This window comes from Poecilia reticulata, linkage group LG22 (assembly GCF_000633615.1).
Source record: "Poecilia reticulata strain Guanapo linkage group LG22, Guppy_female_1.0+MT, whole genome shotgun sequence".
NCBI classification, from domain to species: Eukaryota; Metazoa; Chordata; class Actinopteri; order Cyprinodontiformes; family Poeciliidae; genus Poecilia; species Poecilia reticulata.
This window is the reverse complement of record NC_024352.1, coordinates 1,279,976-1,302,883: the sequence shown is the minus strand read 5'-3', so window position 1 is coordinate 1,302,883 and position 22,908 is coordinate 1,279,976. Positions and strand designations below refer to the sequence as shown.

The window sequence follows — 22,908 nt, the reverse complement described above, 5'->3', positions numbered from 1 at the left end:
AAAATAAGAAGAACGTGATAAAGATATGAAATACATAATGTTGAGCTCATATGCTTATTTATTTAATAAGTCAGCAGCAAAATGTTTTTTTTGAATTGAGAATGTTGCTTGGGACTGTACTTCTTCATAAAAATGCAATTCATTAATCACAGACACTGCAATATCTCGCCACTAGATTTTAGCCTTGATTTTAAATTAATGCACAAACGATTTAGATGTACAGTGAACCCTCGCTATAACATGGTTCACCTTTTCGCGGTCTCGCTGCTTTGCGGATTTTTTTGTGCAGTTTTTTTAACAGTGCATTGTGTTCTGCGTCCTGATTGGCTAAAATATAAGTAATACAGCCATTCAGGAGATGGAAACTGAAACKWTGAATGCCTGCTGAAAAAAACTGTGGCCGGAGGCTCTGCCGTAGATACAGCTGTGAATCTCGCGGGGCAGGTTGGAGGAGACGCTTTAATGACATGACATGACTCCGGATCACGTTAAGGCCGTGATTGATGTGCACGCACATCCGCTGACCTGAAAACAGGTTTTGTTCTTTGGTTTCAATGTAGAGTATTTAATTATGCTGTGTAATAGTTGTAAAAAAATAAAGGTAACTACTTCGCGGGTTTCACTTTTCGCAGGTTATTTTCGGAACGCAACCCCCGCGAAAAACGAGGGATCACTGTATTTAACTTACTCTGCTGACACTGAGGTCCAGCTTGTCCAGGAGGGCAGACACAGTGGTAGGCACCGATCTCATCTATGCATGTAGAGCCTTCAGCACAGGGAGACGACTGACACTCATTTATATCTGTGGAAACAAGTATACAGAACATTCACAGAAATATGAAGTCAATGTTGGTTTTAAAGACATAAGCTCAGGATTAGAACTGAATTTTAAACCTAGAACTAGTAGTGTTTTGATCAAGTAAAACAAGTCAAACTCTACATTTGTAGAAGGTCAAATACTAGGCTGTAAAAATCTGAACCTTGGGTGTATTTTAATGTTCATTTGAAAATCTTTAAGGAGATTATTTTCTTCCAATATGATCACAGTTTGGTCCCAAAATCTCCAAATAGATACCATTCTGCTTCTGGAAAATCTTCTCTGAAAAGCCTTCTAGTCAGAGACGTTGTGAGAGTGCCCAACCAGCATAAGCTCTGACCTCGGCTCAGCACAGAGGGGAAAGGTTAACACARTTTTCCTAAAAGGCTTGAAAATCTGTCACCCAGAAACAATCGGCTCAGGCTCCCCTACCAAGGCCCTTCATTGCTGACCCCCTTTCCAATTCCCCAGCCCACCTGACCCCAGCCTCCAGCTCCTTTTGGTTCCCATGCACTCACTGATGCGGCAATCTGGTCCAGCAAATCCTGACGCACACTCGCAGCGGAACCAATTCACACCATCAACACAGATGCCACCGTTGTAGCTGCAAAGGAGAGAAGAGCAAAACCTCATTCAGAAATTTGATTTAATCTTTTTGTGTCTGTTTTCCTAAATGGCTTTTAGGTTTCTTCAATAAAATATCAGTGCTTTTAAAATCAGCTTCTAGTACAGAAAATTGGTGGAAACCAAGAGCCAACATTTTGATCCGTTATTCATTAATGTGAAAAAAGATGAAAATTTAGACAAATTTTTATTATGAAGTCGTGGTGCTATTGCTTTTTTTGATTTTGATGAGACCTTCAAGCCAAAGCTAGATCAATGTCTAGATTTCTTATGCAAATACATAAAGACTACATAGTGAGGGYCACAGCCCCATCTCTGAACAGCTACAATTCTCACATTTTGCCCCAGGTTCTGGGCCCTGAATAGCGCAGGAGGCGTGGCATCACCCTGCCTCTCTTCCTTTTCCACCTCCTCTCTTCCTAGGTGGATTAACCACCACTAATCCACCTATCAGTCATTGAAGAGCCAGGGTGAGGATAGGKGGGGGACGGGGGGCCARATTGGGATTGACTTTTGTGGACCACTGTAAGAATAGCACCAATGTTGCTGCAGTTAAATATGGATCCTAAATATTAACTTTGTAGTGAGAAAAAATTTAGTTCTGCAGTTACACAGTTCTATTGCAGTTTGGTGAGCTATTGCARTGTTTTCCAACACTGGTCTTCAAGGCACGTTGCCCTACATGTTTTAAATGTCTCCCTGCTTTAACACACCTGATTCAGATTATTGCCATTCATTATTGTTAATCAGCCATTAATTGAAATCAGGTGTGCTGAAGCAGGGAAGCACCTAACATGCAGGGCCTTGAGGATCAGGTATAGGAAACACTGCCATAATGAGATTTGCTGACCTGTTAAATCTCATTCAAAAAAACAACAGTCTAAATAWATAAATGTGTGAAAAAACAAAAATATTTTCCGACTGGGTGACATGAAGCTGTTAAGAAAAGAGACAATTAACCTAAAACCAAACTCTTTATACTTCACAGACATGTAAGTAACTTCCAGATAGCATTAATGCTACCTGGAATTTAGGGTTGTGTTGAGCCTTTTATGTAGAAATGGGGTCCAACCGACTCCACACACGTAAAACTTGTATCATTTGCCATAGTCCTCTACGTTTGCCTCAGTCCTCGCACGCACAAGGGTTAATACAGCAGGTCTTGATGATCAACTCCAAATCTTTACTGAAACGTATATTCTTTACTTTTTTCATGGACTTTCTACAGCTAATTAAATGCAAGCACAATCAGACTTGTACGTAAACAGTTTATGATCCCAGTGTGACCCGCATGCACAGAAAAACCTTGACAACACACAGCAGTGTACAGTTTGCAGAAGTAATAATGGATCAATTATAAAGGTGTTAAGCAATGGCAGTTGACTACTATCACCTCTGAAGTGACACAGCTTGCAAAAAAGTATCGGTGCTGCTTGATTCAGACATTGTTTACGTCAGGATTGACCAGTCTGGCTTCTTCTGGTGCATCTTATGAAGAATGCCTCACGTCAATGACGGAAAAGATGGATAAAATGCAAACTGACGGCTCAGACTGCAGACACTTGGAAAACTATTGGATATGTATCCAATTTAGAACGACATATGGAAGAGGGACAAATCAGACTTTTCTTGGGGTGAATACATCGGAATGGGGCTGTTCAGACAGTCAGGATTGGGGCAAAAAACTTGGGTCGCATTTACCTGCTGTGTGAACAAAGCCTAAAAGAAGATAAATATTACAAGACTAAATGAAGGATTTTTGAATAACAGGGGCAACTCAAACATAAACATGTAATCTAAATCAGTTTGTCTTACCAAGGGTGTGGATTGCAGTCATCGATATCTGCAAAACGGAAGAACAATAAAAGATCAGATGGCTCTGAATGAATGAGATCATTTGTGCAAGACTTCTCTTTCACAAATCTTTGGACTTGCATAAGATATTCTCTGTTCTTATTCTGCCATTCAGAAAATAAAAAATTTTTTTGGTAATCAAACAGACTTAAACAGGAAGCAGTTAGTCTGTGTGTCTATGAAATAGAGGTATACTTTGTGCACAAGTGGGGCCTTCCCAGCCATCCTTGCAGATGCAGGTGAAAGGTTCTCCTCCAACACATGTTCCTCCGTTCTCACATGGATCCGAATCACAAGTGCTGTTCTTAGCTAAAACAAAACATTTGATCATCCACTGATTTAATTTTGTCTAGTAACAGCAGCTGATGCAGTCATCATGATTAACATAGTTGTATAGAAACAATGGCTGACCTGTGTTGCAGGTGTTTCCTGCCCACCCTGCTAGGCAGTGGCACAGGAATGAGTCTCCACGGTCATAACAAGTCCCGCCGTTCCTGCATGTGTTGGAGTCACATTGGCTCTCACCTGGAGAGTGGAAGCACCACACAAACACTGCTGGTATTTGTCTTTCTGCCATTATTGATAAGTTCCACTCAACAGATGGAAAGAAAAGAGCAGTAAGAGAGATCATGTTCACTGACATGTAAGCAGTTCTGGAATTCTTCCTCACCCCAAAGATCAAGTAGATTAAGTAGTTCAGAAATATAAGACCTGACATGCAAGGAATGTGAAGGAAAACATATTGCCCCTTTTTTGCTGGCTGACACTAATAAAACAGATATGTGAGTGGGAGGAAGGTCTTAACAGTTTGTGGTAATCGCAGAAATAGGTTTCAATGTGTGCATAAATGACTGCAGTCAAACTCACGTAAGTGACAGTTTTTTCCTTTCCAGCTGTCTATGCAGTTGCAGTAGAAATCATGAAATAGATCCACGCACTGGCCTCCGTTCTGACAGGGGTTGCTGCTACACTCATTCACATCTGGAAATGAAAAGTCAGTTTGGAGAGGTATGTGGGGAACTTAAATAAAATGATTAGAAAAGACGGGCAGATGATCACAACAAACCAGAAAAAGGACTTGTTTTTGTTGGTAAATTTTCTCATTTAAAGCAGCTGTTGGTCTTTTACATCTTAATCATTTCATGCCTGTGAAGATTTGGTTATTTTATGGTCAATGTTTTTTAGTACAAAAGCTTGCCCCTTAATGCCGGACATTTTTTGTACAGATCAGGCAACAGTTTCATGTCCTAAGTAAGGAGACATGATCTCCAAATAATAACTTCAACCAGCATGAGTTATTTAGTTTGTTCTTGGGTCATAATGAGTGCAAATCATGATCAGAACCAAAATAAATAGCAATGAAATTCTAAATAAAGTTTTCAAAAAATAATATAAAATTTTAACAAATTATACATGAGATTTGAGCATTTTTATCATCATTTATATTCATAATTGGTGAAATCAATTCACTATGGTTAAAGTAACTAAACAGTTTTACAGTAACAAAATGAAAGTACAATGAGACTCAAAATCACAATGTCTAGGTATGACATGCAGAATCGGCAAAGGATTGGATTGCTCCAGCGCCTTTAAAATGCAGTTAGCAGCATCTTCTGAAAATATGAATGCTTAATTTATGTGTTATATGAGTCCAAACAAGATAAAACAACATCAAAGTAAATAGTGTAAACAAACCAGAAACAGTGATTTGAGTCAAACTAAAAGAGGAAAAACAAGGACTTCAGTCTTGACTAATACTCATGGTCTGAGACTCGAATCTTATTAACAATCTTTATCTTAAGTGAGGAGGAGTGAAACCAAGAGACTGAAACTCTAAATTGTTTTTTCAGAACAATGAAAAGTTAAAATATCATTGCAAAATTTCAAGTGTTAAATTAGGCTTTAGGACAAACATTACAGGTTTGCACTTCTAAGCTATATTTATGCTGGTATGGTCAGACTAGGTGAGCAATGTTTATTCACATGACTGGCGACTTCAGAAAAATGACTTGTGAACATCTCTAAATGCTCTAAAGTAAAACTGATGTAACAAAGTTAACATTTATTGAACCATATCAAATATAATGACACACCTTGTGGTTTTGGAGCGATATAATAAAAAAACAATAAAATAATGTGTAATAATAAATGACCAAATAGCATCACTTTTGGAGCTAAATCATATGTATGCATTGGGGAGTCAGTTATGGTGGTTCTGTAGAAGGCTGTAACTTGAAAACATTTTTCTTCAGATTCCCACAGGAGTTGTTCGATGTTGCCAGTCTAAATTTGTGCTGCCCAGTCACACACTCACCAACATCACAGAGGTCACCCTCCCAGCCGCCTGGACAGACACACTCAAAGGAGCTTATCCCATCTATGCAGGTGCCTCCGTTTTTACATGGGTATGATACACAGTCATTGATATCTGCAAACAGAGTTGGTATTTAAGAGAAGGAAGTTGCTAAAAATAAGTACATTAACAAATGGTATGCTTTCCTTTCTTTGTAAAACAATGGAAAATAAAAAATCCACTTCCTGGTTCAGTTGTTAGCAAAAAAAAAGTTTATATTTGACCACTGTGCATTTTAAGATATCCAGTGAACTGAATTTTTTTTTTGATTTGTTTCACCTTTATTTTGCCAGAATAAAAGCCMATTGAGATTAAAGCCCTTTTTCAAAGGAGTCCTGGCCAAGAAGCAGCAACAAACACAAGGCAAAAAAATGCATAGTTAAAACAAGATGCCGAGCTATAAAAACCGGCACATGTCAACAGTAACAAACAACTTGTCAATAGAACGAGAATGGTAATGCTGTGACATTTAGCTCAGGTTTTCCTCTGGACTTTTTATTTCCACTATCCACCAAACTGATGGAGATGATTAGCGGAACTTGAGCCTGAATTACCATAAGGCTTATGGTTCCTAGTGATGGTAACTGGTGATAAATATAGAGGATGTGTGAGTAGCAAGCTAATAATGACTCACTCTCGTGGCAGTAGGTGCCAGTGAATCCCAGGTCGCAGGAACAGCTGAAGTTTCCGGCAGGCAGGCTAATGCAACGGCCGTGTGGACCACACGCATTTGACGAAATGTGCCACACTTGTTGTTGAGTGTCATTGGTTGCAACGGCAACAGTGCAGCTGTCAATCACTTTAGGTTACATAAAAGAAAATGGTCAAAAGCATTCCTGCTGGTTTGAAAGAAATAATGAAAAAACAATGGCTCTAGTAGAAGCCTTGCTACCTTCACACTGGTTGGTCTTGCAGTGGTCCTTGAGCTCAGAACAAGTTTTGCCCTCATAATCATCAGAGCAGCTGCAGTAGAAGTCACCAGCTCGGCTGTTGCACTGAGCCTTATTTTGGCAAGGATTTGGATTACAAGGATCATTTTGCACCTTCAGAGAAGAAATCAATAACTGAGGCACATTCAAACTCTCCACAGTGTCAATGTTATTCAAAATAAGAAACAAAACAGTKGCTTTACATCATATTTCATAGGGCTTTAATGAGCTCTTTTGTCAGGCAGTCTCATTGCATCAATTATTACGTAATGGTTAGCTTTATTGAAGAACTAAAACTGAGGTTTACCATTTATTAAAATATCATCTTGCCTCATTCTCATTAACTGTTACTCATAAACATAGGTTTACAATACTTTCCTGACCTCACAGGTGGTTCCAGTGAACCCTGGTGGGCAGTCACACACAAAACCTTCCAGATGCACATGGCAGCGGCCACCATTTCTGCAAGGACTGCTAGAGCAATGGTTCCTCTGAGCCTCACAGTGCCGACCCACAAAACCTGGCAGGCAAACACACTGGTAGCCTCTGGCTGTGTTCTGGTATGAAGACAACAAGTGTGGTTCTCAGCAAGTCAGTCAATAGATCCAACAGCTGTCAAAAGCAACTCAGGGTTAAATTCTCATTTCACTTAGTTGCAAGACAGACAAGACCAGTTCACTAAAGCAGCACCAGATAATCTCCTTAACATAAGACTTTATCAAACTGCAAAACTACACCAGCTAATGCATAATTCAGTCATCCAGCAGCAATGAGCCTAAAATCCAACTCAACTACAAAGACATTCTAAATTCAACTCAGAGTCAACAATTATTTATCAATAATACTAATTATTTCCTAATTCATAGGAAATGAATTAGGAAATTCATTTCCTAAGCTGAACTGTGTTGATAGTTCAGCTTAGATAGCAGTTGAAGCCGTTAGAAAGCTGACACGCCTCTTGTTCTTGTATTTCTAKCTTCAAAAAAGCATAACAAAAATTAATCAAAACCAGCAGCATGTTTGAAGAGAATAAGAAGTGGGCATTACCTTACAGGTGCCTCCATTCTGGCACTGTCCATGGCAACTGTTCATGTCTGAGGAAAAACCAAAGGTTTGAAATGAGATTCAATGAAGCACACTGATGGAGAAACATGTGTGAGAAAGTGGTTGTCGGAGGCTGGGAGAAGTTTTGTGCTGGTGTTCACTAAGAGCAGGGTGATCAATGCCCAAAAGAGATGCAGATTCAGAGGAAGAAAAATGTGGAACTAAACAATTATACTARTTAGGAAAATCTCTCATGGTAACTGAAAAGAGTTTTTAGAAATTTTAGATTTAGTCAGAGACCGTGGAGCACAGGTGAAGCGTGAGAAAATCCAGCAGAAAGGCATGAGACTAAAGACAGAGGAAGAAATTCCAGGAACCTCCACTGACCTTCTTCTATTGCACTTACATCAACTAGATCAAAAGTTTATATCCACTCATCATTTAATGACGTATTTGAATCACTCTTTCATCAGGTGGAATGGTTGTATATGTATGCTGCAAACAAGTTCAAGGAATATGAAAGCTATGAATTGGTGCAAAAGATTGCATTTACTGTGGATTTTTTAAATATAGCTAAAATTATAGACACATTCCTGCCCATTAAAATAGAAATCCTGCTAGTACATGAATATTTATTGGGTTGAGATATGGCATGATTTACAGTCATAGTGTTCATGTGTGTTTTTGATCACTGTCAGGCTGGGACATCCAACTGTTTCAAAGTTCCAATCATCTGACCCAAACTTTGACCTCTGATGAAAGGAAATGAGGTAGTACGTTCAAAGACCAACTGTGAGCAGCAGTAACAGAGTCCTTTTCAGGATGGGATTTTTTCCAGCTGGCCACACGCTCAAGCCAAGAACTGTTGTATGTTACTGTGGTAAGTCAARGTGAAGCTTTTCATTTCTACAAATACAGTACCTGCTGTTAAGCATGATGGAGGTAGCATCATGCTGAGGGGCTGTTTCACTGACAGCGGTACTAATGCACCATATGGAACACAACTGGACGGTTCCATTTGTTTCGGAAAGAATTAAAAAGACTAACATGGAATGTACCAAACCTCAATTGGGCCCAAAATTCATGCAACCAAATTAAGAAGCTTCTTCATGGCTGGAAAAAGAATGTATTGAGGGACATTTAGAAAAATATTAATAGTGGCTTTATGTGTATACTGCAAAAACAAAAAATCTTACCAAACAATGTTGATTCAGTTTCTAGCGTAAAAATCTAGTATACTAGAAATAAGAGGCTATCTTACATCTACCTTTTCAGCAGATATATGAACTTGTTTCAATACTTCCTTAATATTGAAAGGAATAATCTGCCTGGTTCCATTGGCAGATTATTTCAATTATGATTTTTTTCCCATATAAAGAAAATCATAATGGAACCATTAGCAGTAGTTCCATTACTGCAAATGGAACTAGTACTTTTATGCATGCATTTAAGCTTCTGATAAAGCTTAAATGGTTTATCTGTAAAACCAACCAATCAACAACATGGACAGGATGTGGGGATATTTGAGAAAGAACACCCACACATATAACATACTGGCAKTGTAACAGAGGTTGGTCAGTAAAGGCTCTGGATTTCAGCTCAGAGTGATGCAGCCAGGCAAGAAGCAGACTGAAGACTTTTCTGAAATTATACTGACTTATGTGACAGTTGTGGCCCACCCATCCACGAAAGCAGGCACAGTGATATCCACCAATCATATTTTTGCAAGAGTAAGCATTGAGGCAAGGCTTTCCCCCACACTCGTTAACGTCTGCAAAGTGGAGACGAGAGACACTAAGACAGGGAATAAGAAGCCCCATCACCAAGCACAGCTGTGTTACACTCATCCCACAAAAATCTAAGTATTTACGTCTTGACATTTCATTAATGTTTACATTGCTGTGTGGTGTTGTCATGGCATTGCATGCCATTTAAACAAATTTAGTAGTAAATTACAAATGAAACCAAATATGATTCCCCTCCAGATCTTTGATTGTAAAACAGTAAATGAGGTCAGACCTCCATGATGTGTTGTTCTGAAGCAGTTTTTTTTGTATGAGATTTTGATCCGAATGCATGATTACTAGAAACATTTGAAGCAGATGTTGAACAGTGATTTACTTCCTCCACTGCTCCCCCAAGGTTAATGTGTCTCGGTTGCATTCCCTAAAGGCCAACCTGTGACATTCCAAGTGGTCAGTTTCACCACTTCGTCCACTAAACCCAACACAGAGCATTAATAGAACTCCCAGGAGGTGAATAGCACCTGTTGGCCTTCTGGAATGAAACACCCAGAAGCCTTTGCTCCAAACCAGCTCTGTGTCCCACAGGGTCCTCTCTGCACCCAGAGCAAACTGCTGCTCYTGCTTCTTGTTAATGTTTCCTGGGAGAAGCTGGAGGGGCAGACCGTAGAGCATTTACTCCTCTGTTACGTCCTGTCTGGAGCCCTCTGCCCCTCCCCCCAATTCCCCTTACAGGATGATATTTGCTCCCAAGACCAGCAGCTGCCACGCGGTGGTTATTTTTAGCTTTACTCAAGTCACCTGGCTTGGGTTGCAGACACTACCACTGCTGGGGACGGGTGTAGAAAACACACACACACTCACAGATACAAACACACATATAACCTTGTAAAAGTTTTYATACTGCTTTAAAGCTATATGCATTCTGTTTTTTATTCATTGTGAGAGACCAACACAAAATTTGGTGTGCGTTTGTATTCATAACCCTATACTTTGATACCCCTACATGAAAGCTACTACWACCTTCAGCAGTGACCTAATTGGTAAAGTGAGTCTGACTGCGTGTAACTGAATATTAGTCTAGCTCCAGTTGTTCTGTTTCTGACCTCAGAGGTTTGCTAGAGATCATAAGAGAACAACCAGCATCATGAAGAAAAACAAACACAGCAGACATGTCAGGAAGAAGTTTTAGAGCAGAGTTATGTTCTAAAGCACGCATGGTTAATCGGAGGGGCTGCTGCCAGGTCAACAACACAATGCAAGCAACAGTCTGCTGTCACTACATGCTCCTCTAGGAGGAATTGCTGCTCGTCATTGACTCAGGGCAGCTTTATGAGTTTCTTTTGATAAAAACTCTAACCAATTTGAATAATAAACAGAAGCTGCCTGAACTGTTCAAAAAATAGGATCAATTTAGGTTGTATGTACTTTACTTGGAATCTGCTTCTATTATTGGATTGAATCAACTATTTTTGTTTTTGCAAAGKGGCGTGAGAATACATTTGCTGTGAATTGGCACTACATAAAAGCTGAATTGAACAGAAAAAGTCCCAAGTGTTGAGCATTTCTCTGTTCAACCTGAACATAGAGAGAGGATGGACCAACTGAGACATTTACGTCCTCCTACACTGACTGGCTGACCAAGGAGAGCATTAATCAACAAACAGCCAACAGCCCTATAGTAACTCTGGAGGAACTGCAAAGATCCACAGCTCCAGTGAGGGGCTCACTCAACAGGACAAGAATTAAAATGCAGCAACATCAAGTCTGTATGGAGGAAAGGCAAGAAGAAGGGCATTTAAAACCCCAGAGGACAATATGTTTTTAGAGAGCACAGTAAACAAGAAGTTGCTCTGGTCATGCGACCAAAATTGAACTTTTTGGTCAACATGCAAAACCTTATGTGTAGATGAAAATCAATGTTCTGGACTAACCATCCACAGTAAAACACAGAGGTGGCAGTATCGTGTAGTGGGGATTTTTTTTCAGCAAGGAAAAAAGTGTCTCACAGGTGAAGGGAAGATGATTAAAGGTGAGTGGAGGAGAATCCTGGAAGGAAAAGTGTTAGAAGCTGAAGAAGACCTGACACTGCAATGTGATGGTTTACGTTAAACCTAATTTTGCCGTTAGTCAAGCTCAAACTAAGAATATGCGGCAGAATTTGAAAACTGTTGTTCACAGATCTTCCCCATTCAACCTGACTTGGCTACAGCTGTTTTGATGTTTAGCCTGTAGATGTTCAAATCTGGTAGAGACAAACCTGCAGTAGTAGGAAGTCCTACCAAGTGTTGAATCAGAGGGGTTGAATACAAACACACCAAATTTTGTATTTGTAATAATATTTAATGAGACAAAATGTGGAGACGTTCCTTCCCAGGTTACTGTACAACTGTGAAATGAAACAGCTCCTGAAGTAATACTTCATGTTAACCAACAAAACAGTCACTGTTGCTGCTGCACAAAGGGATACACACCAGCATCATCACAGTAAAAAGTCATCCCACGTGTACTAGTTAGCAATTAAATGCTAAAATGGCCAAGCTCTTTCTGAAAGCAGTGGTTTTTACTAGGAAAAGCAGATCATCTGTTGGTATGTGTCTGTCTCAGGATGACCAGCGACAGAGACAACAGGGACAACACACCAATCTGGCAGGTCTTTCCTGTCCACTGCACAGGGCAGAGGCACTCAAAGCCGTTCTCCATGTCTATGCAGGTCCCTCCATGAGCACAGGGGGCAGAGGCACATTCATCTGTGTCTGAAATGTAAACATACAAGACAGATATTATCACAAGACCTGCCTCCAAGCTCTGATTGGTTGTTTCTAGGTTGCACTGGGAACACTAGGAAAATCCATAGGAGCCTTTGAATCCTTTAGGGCTTTCTGTCTCTGTCTGTCATCAAAGGTTTAGATATCTCATACATACAGATCAGAATTAAACTTCAATAAAAAACATTGAGTTAAAAAACCCCCCTCTTTAAATCTAATAAACTGGTATCAAGCATTGGTGCTATGCTTCTGCTGGTTTGGACAGTAAAAACTTTTGTTTGTGTTGCTATCATTTTAAAGATCAGAGGTTATCATCAATATCTTCAAAGCAAAAGCAGCACAAATGAACATTTTTGTTGCACAAACCAGCACAAATGTAGCCGAGTTGATTGATACCAAATTTGTTTGATTTTATGTAGTTGAGTGGGAGGGGGGAAGTAGAGGAGTTGGTTGACCTCTAATGACCTTGGGAAACTTTTTTTATTAATATCTTCAAAATGATGGGCACAAAATACATTTTTACTGCACAAACAGTTCACACCAATTTGTTAGATTTGGTGTTGACCAAAGGCTGGTTGACCTTTTAACCTTTAACCTTTCATTAACATTTTCAAAGCAAAAGCAGAAAAACCAAAACTTTTTGCAACACAAACCAGAACAAATGTTGTCGAGCGGATCGACACAGCTCAACTACCCATGGTTGCCTACTGACTGCAATAAAAACCAATATGGTTTTTATTCTAGCTCTGCTCTAATTTATGCTGCAAACGATCAGCTGTGTTTAGATATGGACAATTTTGGAAACTTGATGTTGCCTCTAATTTTGCTATAGATTAGGACGTTTGAATMAATTACTTTTAACAATTATAAGAAATCATTTTAGTTCTSCTAATCGGTTGGTTTAAAGGGAATATGTAATTTGCATAACGGAAGTTGTTCTGACTCTAGAAAGTGTTTTTCCTTTCAGACTGCTCTACACTACACAGGCTACCACCAATGAAAAGCCCCTGCCTGTTAATCAGCTCTTTCTGTCTGCTCCTTTATTCTGAACTGAAAGGGAACCAAACATCTTACCTTCAGCACAGGTTGGTCCAGACCAGCCAGCAGGACAGTGACACTCAAAGCCTGAAGGGACTTCATGACAAGTCCCTCCGTTGGCACAGGGGTTAGAGAGGCAAGCGTGCTCCGCTAGAGAGACAGTTGTACATTTTACTTCTGATTTTTTCCAATTTGATGCAACAAAACAGTTGTATTTTTATATGATTTGGGCATTAATAACATACTCACCAATCTCACAGTTTTTGCCGGAGTAGCCGTCAAGACAAGCACAGTCGTATTCATCTGGCTCTGTGTTCATGCAGGTTCCTCCATTCTTACAGGGCTGATTGGTCCCACAGTAGTTCAGGTCTGGACACCAAAATCAGTAATAAACTCTTTAGATTAGGCTGAAGCTTTGTGCTGTTGCACTTCTGGAATGGGACATGGACATATTATCCACTTTTGAATAGCACACATAGATTTGTTTAAATCAAAGGTTAGAGAAACCTGACCTTTATCACAGAGCAGCCCACCCCAGTTCTTCTCACAGGTGCACTGCCAGGGCTCAGTACAGGTACCGTGAACACATCCTGGGTATGGGAGGCATCTGTCACACAGTGGCCCATCCCACCCATATTTACACCTGGAACACATAGGTATTATTATTAGACATTGTGCACCTGAGTTGTAAATCTATGCATCTCCTCTAGAGTTACCATCAGCATCTATGATTAATGCTCTCCTTGTCAACTGTTTTACTTTAGGTATACCGCCATGTTTTGGTAGGTCTCCTCTACATGTCCAARTWATGGACTGAACAGATGATCAGAGCTTGCGATGTTGTTTCAGAACCTAATTACTATGAAGGAGATGGAATTAAACATAAACATAGCATATTTTTATAAGTTTATCTTACAGTTGTTTTTTTGACTTGTTAAAGTAATAGAAACTGCTATTTTAAATGCAACTTAACAGGACTGAGTGAATTCAACAACCCAATCTGTTCCTTTGCAAAGTCCCATATCATATCATGTTAAAATGACATTGTGCATGCTCAGAAGTTCAATCTGAAGTAACTTAAGTGATACAGAATGATTGTTTTTATGAAGACATTTTTGGTGCAAAAGCAATTGTGGTTTATAACTGAGAAGTTAAAGTATTTGGAAAAAATTCTAGAGGAGTAAGGTAACTATAGATTTATTTCAGACACCTTTCTGTATTTTTTCAGAAATACAAAAGAGCAGTTACATCTCTTCAAAAAATTTTAAAGTACAAGACAGAGATTGTATTATTTGAGTCACACTTAAAAAAAATCTTACACTTACAGTTTTGCCCCAAATCAAACAAAACAAATGGTGCAAAACAAATTCACATACGAGAGTCAGAAAAAATAACTTGTGAATATTTTTCATTGGTTTACTCAGGGGCGTGGTATAAGGGGGGAAAGTGATGACAATTCTCCACATTGTAATTATTTATTTTTTGTTCATAGAAACTTTAAAAAAAATCGGGGCCCTGTCAATTACAAAATTAAGCATATTGTATTTTCAAAGATTGTTTTTAGCTGTAAAAAAATTATGTTCCCACTCCCAGATCTAAAAACACACATCCATATTTGCCACCCCTGCATGAAATGGTTTGTTCCTGCTTGGAGCKCTTGAGAGTGACGCTGTTAGAGCAGTCAGTAGAAGACCAGAARGACTGTGGCAGTTACTATGCTGCAAAGAAAAATGATAAAATCAGGTTTTCAAAAAAAAGAGAGAAAGAGAGAGGAAAAGGCAAGAGTGTTAATTTATAATCCAGTTTTTCTCCAAGAGAGGTGGGTAGACTGTGTGAGATTATCAACCATTTAGCATAATTATCTTAGCTACAAACTACTGTTTGCCTCCATTTCACTAGCATTTAATGAATTAAGGAAAAAAATTACCAACATATTCATATATTTAACTTGTCCCTTTAACTTTTACCACTTAACAACAGATGAGTCAGTCAGCAGCAGCTCTAACCCACGTCACTCCTGACCCGTCCTCTCCTCTCCTGAGCAAAATTAAAGCTGCAGTATGTCACTTTTATATAAATATTTTTTTCACATATTTTTTAAAACTGTCATTATGTTGTGACAGTATGGTATGAGAGGTAATCTGTGAAAAATCTATTTCCTCTGCCTTCTCCCAGTGCTAGAAACAACCGGTCAGTGGCAGGAGAGTTTTAGTGCTGTCAATCACAATCTCACGTGGTGCTGCTCATCCTTCCTCCCCCTTGATTTGTGCCGTGCTGCAGCTAGCATAKCACAGAGCTGTGCARATTCAAACTGTGAATGCTCAGTTTAGTTAGCATARCTACCAATGAYGGCAGATAAACGGTTTCTTGTAATGATAAGTTGTTTCTCCACCATTAGCACATTTAGCAGTGAGTGAATGAGGCTAATTGACAGTGCTAAGAGCKTCCTACTAGTTCTGATTGGTTGTTTTGGTCAGAATGGTGCATTACTTTAACCAGTAATAGTAATTCAGGAAGGAGATGGAGGAGATTGACTGTTTTCACAGATTATCTGTCTCAACACAAACTGCTACGACATGGTGATAGCTTTAATAAATATGGAGGAAACATATTTTTTATTAAACTTATCTACTGCAGCTTGAATGAAATGCAACTACATAGCATTTTTGAGAAGTCTGGATTGCTTTATGTGTGGTTGCATGTTGCTTTTGACTGTTGCTCATGGGGAGAGACATTTCAGTAAAACTAATAGAAAAAAATTTAAGCAACCTACTTGGATACTGGATGTGGACTGTTGGATGTTAAATTCATGAGCAGTAAATAATGTGCTAATTAATAGTATTGAACCAAAGAAAGCAAGGCAAATGCAAGCCTTTAAAATTGTGACGCTTTTAATGAGTCAAATAGACTCAATAAATTGTAACAGCAGCTGCACGGGGGGGCCCAAACAAATTTTTTGTCAAGGGGCCCAAGATTCCTGGGAGCACCCCTGGGTTTACTCTATCTATGTTGTCAAATTCTAGTGAAAGTCACATGCCATTTCCTTCTGTCATCAGTCGATAACTGCAGTAGTAATGTGAACGTGTAGAAACTCACTTATCCTACCAATTTACTCTTTGGTGAATATTGTTTAACACTGTGAAGACCAATGAAGAAGATGTGGTTCAGGTGTGACCAGAGACATCAAAGAAGTTCTATCACAGAAAACTGACCGTCTTATTTGCAATTTGGGTTACTGAGATATGCAGAGTGAGGTGACAATAAATGCAACAAATGCCTTTCATGCTTTGGGAGTAATTGCTGCCAGTGAACAGTGCTGGATACCATTTAGATAAACTCTGGTTYAAAATAAAGAATAATGATAATCCTTCAGTGTTTTGTTGGTGATKGAGGCTAAAGATCAACAGAGAGAGGGTCAGACTGCACAGACAAGTGCTGACAAAGCAGAATGTTATCACAGTAATCTGCTTCCAGAAAATCATCATCAAACCGAATGACAGTCTCTATTTTTAGAACAGTGGATAGTTCTCAACAGACACTGTTTAGTTTATGTCTGTGTGTGCATGTGTTTGTAGGACTATCTTCTTTCAAATTCAGTTTTCATTTGTTGTTTCAGCTCTTGATTTGGATCCTATTGAAGTCTGACATGGTGACTTGTTTGAAAGTTGCAGCAACTTAAGGCACACAGAGATATGCCAACCATCATAACTGCTCTGTCTGCAGTGCACCATGACTCAGAACAGCTCATATCTTATACCATCATTACTTTTCAAATTTGTTTCATTAGTTTGTTWTTTTATGATTTTGTTGAACCACATTTTAAAACTAATGTCTGACCTTTTTTGGTTCATTTTCAATACATTTTAATGTATTATTAATATAGTCAGTTTCAAGTTATGTCCGTGGCCATTGTGTGTTTTTGGTCATAAACAGAGAGGAACCAACAATCTTGTCCACTAACAGCTAACAATCTCATACAGTAACTTGCATTACCACTTCAAAATGCATCAACACAACGAATCTAATATGGAACTTAAAAAACAAGCACTTGACGGAGTTCGACTACATCGAGGCTCAATGTAGGAAAAAAAGGACACCCGGATTAGCATCATGGTCAGGAAGATAAACAAATAATCCCCCCAAAAAATKTAAATCTTCGAGCTAACGGTGTAAGACGCTGGTTCTGCTCTTGCTCTTGGACCGCCGCTAAGCCCTGGTGGTAATATTCAGACGTAGCGCCGCTCAACTTCCACCCGCAGTAAACTCTCACACCGAATGTCTGCTTAACGCTGCAACATGTAACTTAAACCAAACGATTTTAGATATGTATTAAAACTTTCGCTGTCCTAACATAAGACAGATACTCTCTGAAAATAATCAATCTCCTCTCTGTGTTCTGCAGAATTACTCGGTCAGATCAGCCAGCATTAATCAGCTAGATATGCTATCAGGAAGTTTTGATTCAGTAATTTAGGATTTTAATGCACTCTGCAGTTGACTTTGACTTTATTACTTTACATTATTTGGCAGGTTTATTTGACTAATAACTTAGAGTATAGAGAGCTTTACTGTTAAGTATTATTTTACTGATTCCAGGTTTTTCAGTTGTCCTTTTGACTGAACAGCTGCTGTATTGTGCCTGAAAGTATTTTACATGTTTATGTCTAAAACTGGTGAATTTATTCTGAATTTATTGCACTCAGTATAAATGATACCAATTGCCAGATCACTTAGTATCATTTATACCTAAAGTGAAAAATTAACAGCCGTTCCAGGCAATCGGCAAAGATTGGTGATCGGCAGAGATCGGCCTCATGGGTAATCGGTTTTTTGCTGGTATCGGCAGCAAAAAACTTGATCGGTGCTTCCCTATGAGTAACTAACTTTCAGTAAATAAAGGAGGTGTGATTAAATACTGGGAGAGTTAATGCTGGAACAATAGACCTGGGTTAACGGGTTGCAAAAGTGAGGAGAGAGAGCAGAAGGCAGACTGAGGAAAGAGAAAGAAGTGACAGGGGGCAATGGGGACTAATAAATTAAAACTCACAATTCAAGATAAATTAACTTAAAAACAATGCTTAGATCATTTGTCTCTTGTTGTTAAATCAACTTCATGAACGTTAATTTCAGAGTTAAAACCAATGCATGTTTCTTATAGACTTAAATTGCATTTTCAAGGCAGCAGGTGGATTTTCATTTTCAAGTTAAACCATCTTCAAATGTTTTACAGTGTGTTTTTAATACTAAGAACTACTTGTGTGATACTTTATATCTGTTGCTGTTGTGCCTAAATTTCCTTTTTGTGTAATAAAAAAAACATTGTTTCTATCTTTTCTTTAACTTGTGGTGGAAGCTGAGCTGAGGTCAAACTTGGAATGACCGGTTGTCTGTGTGGAACAAGAGTTTGTCATCTTGAAGGGSAGGCCTGCTCAGGGTTAGCTAATCTGTTGGTTTATAGCAGCTCTGTTATTTCAAGGCCACTGCGTAACATTGCCGCCACCTGTCTTGTCATTTCTCTGTCAGGTCTATTTTGGGAAGGATCCACCACCACTCCCTCCTTCTCTAACCCTCTTTTCTAGCTCCCACAAACACTCCAAAATAGATGCTGATCAAACAGTAGTGATATAGAGCACTACACAGTAGCAACAGGGAGACACTGTAGTCCTCAGGTTAATCACTAACCTGCTGCTTAATGATGACACATACACATAACACTCCAGCTTGACGGTTTAACTTGATCAGATTTTATCTTGTTTCATACCATCCATAATTCCAGCCCCTTTAAACACATCACACATGTCCAGAAAGTTATGTTTTATGCACATCCTGCACAGGCAGCAAATGGATTCATACATCTTGAAGTTGCTCACATTTTGTCATTTTGTTATTTTCACTGTATTTTATCAGGAACACAAAGTACAAACTATCTGTAAATTGGAAGGAAAGGAAAATATGGTTATAGAAAATGTTGACATATTCCCAAAGAAAGCAACTACCTTTCTTATGCACACAGAAAGCAACTACCTTTAAAAGTCAACTAACTGGTAAACAGAGTCCAACTGCACATATAGCAGCAGCGGTTATGGTTCTGGCTCCAAAGGTTTGCTAAAGATTCAAGCTCAAACAGCATCATCAGAAACACAGCAGACAGGAAAGTTGTAGTCCAGTTTATAGAACCACAACTTTCAAGGGTTGGGTTCTCCAATAATATTCCAACAAAAACAGAAAAACAAAGACTGCACATTGTTCTAAACATCATTTTCCCAGTGAAACATGGTSGTGGCAGCATAAAGCTGTTGGGATATATTTCTTAACCAGTGACAAGGAAGTTGCTCAGAGATAACTTGCAGCTACACTGTATTCCCAAACAGTTGTAMTAGCTCATAACTAATAAGTTCACAGCAGTCAAATGTTGTTATGGAGTTGACCAAACTATAAAGTTTTGAGCTCTGTTGAGATTTATGCCACTTTAACTGAACAGGGCTCAATATTTTATAGCTAATTTGTGTGGAACATTCAAAAGGTTTGAGTGTAGTGCCGTGATGTTCTGGTGGGTGGGTCTTATCTCTCCCTCAGGTAAGATGAGTCAGCCGTCTTGAATTTGCCTTTATTGGGGCCTGCCCATGCAATGCATGGCAGGAACCTGTTCTACACCCAATAAGGTGTTTCTTTATTGTTTATTCTTCTTACGTCACCCTTCATTAAGCCCTAACCTCTGCATGCACCCCAACAAAAGTGATATCAAAACATGCAGCTTACTCCCYGTTAAGTGCGCTATTATTTTTTAGTGACATTCTGTGTTAAAATGACGACATAAATTGCAAAAAACGACAAAATCCCATACAAGTCAATGGAGGCTCCACAGTCTCTATCTCTCCCACACACACACTTGCAGCTATAGACCTAATATAAGAATAGATGCCTCATGGACCGCTCTGGCCCGTTGTCGCTGATGAGATTTAGGGCGGCCATCTTGGAAGGGTCGACCACTCCACTCAACATTATATGTCTAGCAGGCACAATGACATATCAGTGCATTTAATCGACCATAACACCCTTTTTGTTACTGGAAGGCATATTCAAACATCTGTCAAAGCTACTTTTGTAAACAATTGTATTTTTTAATTGCATTGATACATAGTTCAGGATATTTAAATACGCTTAGTGGGGAAAACAATAGAATAGGAATAGAATATTCTGATATTGATGTATGATGAGCATTTTACAAACCACACAGCCATTCATAATTTATTTAATAAATTATTTAGTAATATCAATACATATTTATATAAATATACAAACACAAATAAATAATGATTAATAATGACAAATTAATAATGATTAATACTGAATAATATATATAAGATACATGTTTATATGTATATATTCATATAAACATGTAAATATGTTACTATATGTTACTACTTTAACTTGTGGTGGAAGCTGAGCCTAGGTCAAACTTGAAATGACCGGTTGGCTGTGTGAACCGGTCACACCACTTAAAGAGGCGACCTGTTAAGGAACCGGCACGTTTTGGATGCGCAGGTCGGCGACGATGATGATGGTGGTGAATATTTGCCTAATATATATTATCTGTCAGCTGTTTTCCAGTCGAGGATTTCAAGCTTCAGAGTGATTCAACAGCTGAGATTGAGTCCAAAATCCGATGTGAGATTCATCCGTGCTGCAGTGAATCTGTCTCTCTTTAAAAATATCTCCCTCTTCTTCCTCCTCACATCGTGTCTTTATGAAACCTTCAAAACAAAAACGGAAGACTTGGGAGGTATATTACTTTTGATAAAGTGAAAGAATTACACATAAATAATAGTCTTTATCACCTGTGTAAACTTTGCTGATGAATGTCATAAGTAATATAAGTTTTATAATATCCGTTACACTGTCACATTTCCAATGTAGGCTCTTGTGTCAGATAATCTAAGCCAATGTTAGAGCATAATTATTTTTTAGGTTTACAGAATCTCAGTTAGCCTTCATARYGGGGCTGAACCCCATATTACACCAAGCACTGTAGCTAATATTAGCTCGTATCTCACCGGTGGTCATAAATTCAGTAAAGTAATATWGTAATCACAATATATACACAATAATATGTCCATCTCACTTGTGAAATATTGTCTGTCGAGCCCTCACATCAATAGTCCATCGATCCGAACAACAATATCCCTCAGTACTGAGACATCTTCTGCTGTTTTGGTTGAGCAAAGTAGGAGGGAAGACCCTTCCAAGATGGCCGCTATATTTCCTGCACCGGAGCAGCCCATGCAGGGTCTAACTCTTATGTCTATGCTTGCAGCTGCAGTCATTAATTACCATGGTAACGGGGCCAAAACGGCCAAGACAGGCAGAGAGAAGAAGAGCAGAAGCCTCTCACAACAGAGCTGCGAGAGCTTTCTTGCAATGCATTTTGGGAAGCATGAATATTTCCTGAAACTATTAATATTTTTCTTACATAAATGTTATATTTCTCATAATTTTTCAGTGTGGATTAAAATYCTTAGTATGAAGGTTGAACATTTTCTATAAAAAAGCAATTATCCACTGTCTTTATTTTGTTTAATTTCGGACTGAGAGTAAGAACCAAATGCGCAAAGCTTATAGTCGTCAGTCTCAAACTGAAATTCACTGTGCATGCGGTCCACTGCAATACAGTGGTGATAGATCAGCCAGAACTAGGTCAGATTGCTTTGTTCCTCTTGAAAGCACATTGTATTCAATAACAAAAAATGAATTAAGAAAGTTGTTCATTTGTCACTGTGGTGTCACTTCCGTATTTCAGTATAGGGTTAATTTTGAGTGAATGTCCCCCAGATTGAGTTGAGGAATATTGAAAAATGTCTGTGTATTTCCAGCATTATATGATTTGAATATATTGAACATTTTAAGTGAAATATTCCCTAATCATAAGTTGAGAAATATCAATATTTATAAGACAATGTTGAGATAATTTAAGGCAACTGCACCTGTAATTTTTATTTTATGTAAACTTAAAAGATTTAAAAACATGACTAAAATATTATTGTGTAATTTGTTACAAAATAATGTTTGAGCTCTGTGAACTTGTTAGGCTTTACAGTGTATAATCCAGCACACTAAAGTCTGTATCTATAATGAAATGTGAAAGTTTTAAAGGCCGTGTACTTAACCTTTCCAAGATGCATGAAAACAACATGTATTCAGAAAAATACATTGTTCCATTTACTTAATACAGTTATGTCAATAATTTTCACAAAACTGAGTATTGTCCAGTATATAAACAAACCTTTATTGTATTGAGTAAAACTTATCAAAAATACTTTGCAGCTCCAACTTTGCTGACTTAAGTTGGAGTGGTAGTCACTGAATCAAACTAAGCAGTAGTCTTAGTTTGATTTACTATACTAAGATATGTCAACAGAGTGAATCCCACAGCAGGGTTTCCCCCAGAAAACTTGCTAAGCCTGGTGGTCAGGGCACCGAGGCGGTCCACCGTGTTTTTGTATTAAAAGATGTTAAGTAGACAATAAAAGTAAAAATATCACTGGGTAATTATATGTTATGGGAAAACATCGTCAGTGAACTGCTTTATAAACCCACAACTAGTCTTAGAAACAACAAATCAAAAAATACAATTAAAATAAATATCAATTATGTCTACTTCTGTTAAATCCAAATTAAGTCAGCGGCTCCATCAGAGCTTCAGGGGCCCCATAAATCCTAATATTTTAACTTAGACCACAGA

The 22,908-nt window shown here is 38.5% G+C and overlaps 1 protein-coding gene across 2 annotated transcripts in view; it reads right to left on the bottom strand.

Annotated features, from left to right (window-relative positions):
- LOC103458084 (protein jagged-2-like) overlaps positions 1–22,908 on the bottom strand; it is a 98,866-nt gene that overhangs the window by 14,104 nt on the left and 61,854 nt on the right. Inside the window, exons 6-21 of one of the 2 annotated variants that reach the window (XM_008398653.2) lie at positions 13,682–13,812; positions 13,419–13,538; positions 13,206–13,319; positions 12,006–12,119; positions 9,279–9,392; positions 7,625–7,671; positions 6,961–7,134; positions 6,541–6,691; positions 6,283–6,447; positions 5,610–5,723; positions 4,163–4,276; positions 3,707–3,820; positions 3,491–3,604; positions 3,257–3,284; positions 1,336–1,421; positions 689–802 (exon numbers count right to left, since the gene is read on the bottom strand). In XM_008398653.2, coding sequence (XP_008396875.1) covers positions 689–802; positions 1,336–1,421; positions 3,257–3,284; positions 3,491–3,604; positions 3,707–3,820; positions 4,163–4,276; positions 5,610–5,723; positions 6,283–6,447; positions 6,541–6,691; positions 6,961–7,134; positions 7,625–7,671; positions 9,279–9,392; positions 12,006–12,119; positions 13,206–13,319; positions 13,419–13,538; positions 13,682–13,812 — 1,814 coding nt within the window. The remainder of the gene's footprint in view (positions 1–688; positions 803–1,335; positions 1,422–3,256; positions 3,285–3,490; positions 3,605–3,706; positions 3,821–4,162; positions 4,277–5,609; positions 5,724–6,282; positions 6,448–6,540; positions 6,692–6,960; positions 7,135–7,624; positions 7,672–9,278; positions 9,393–12,005; positions 12,120–13,205; positions 13,320–13,418; positions 13,539–13,681; positions 13,813–22,908) is intronic. The other variant, XM_008398655.2, reaches the window with a different exon arrangement.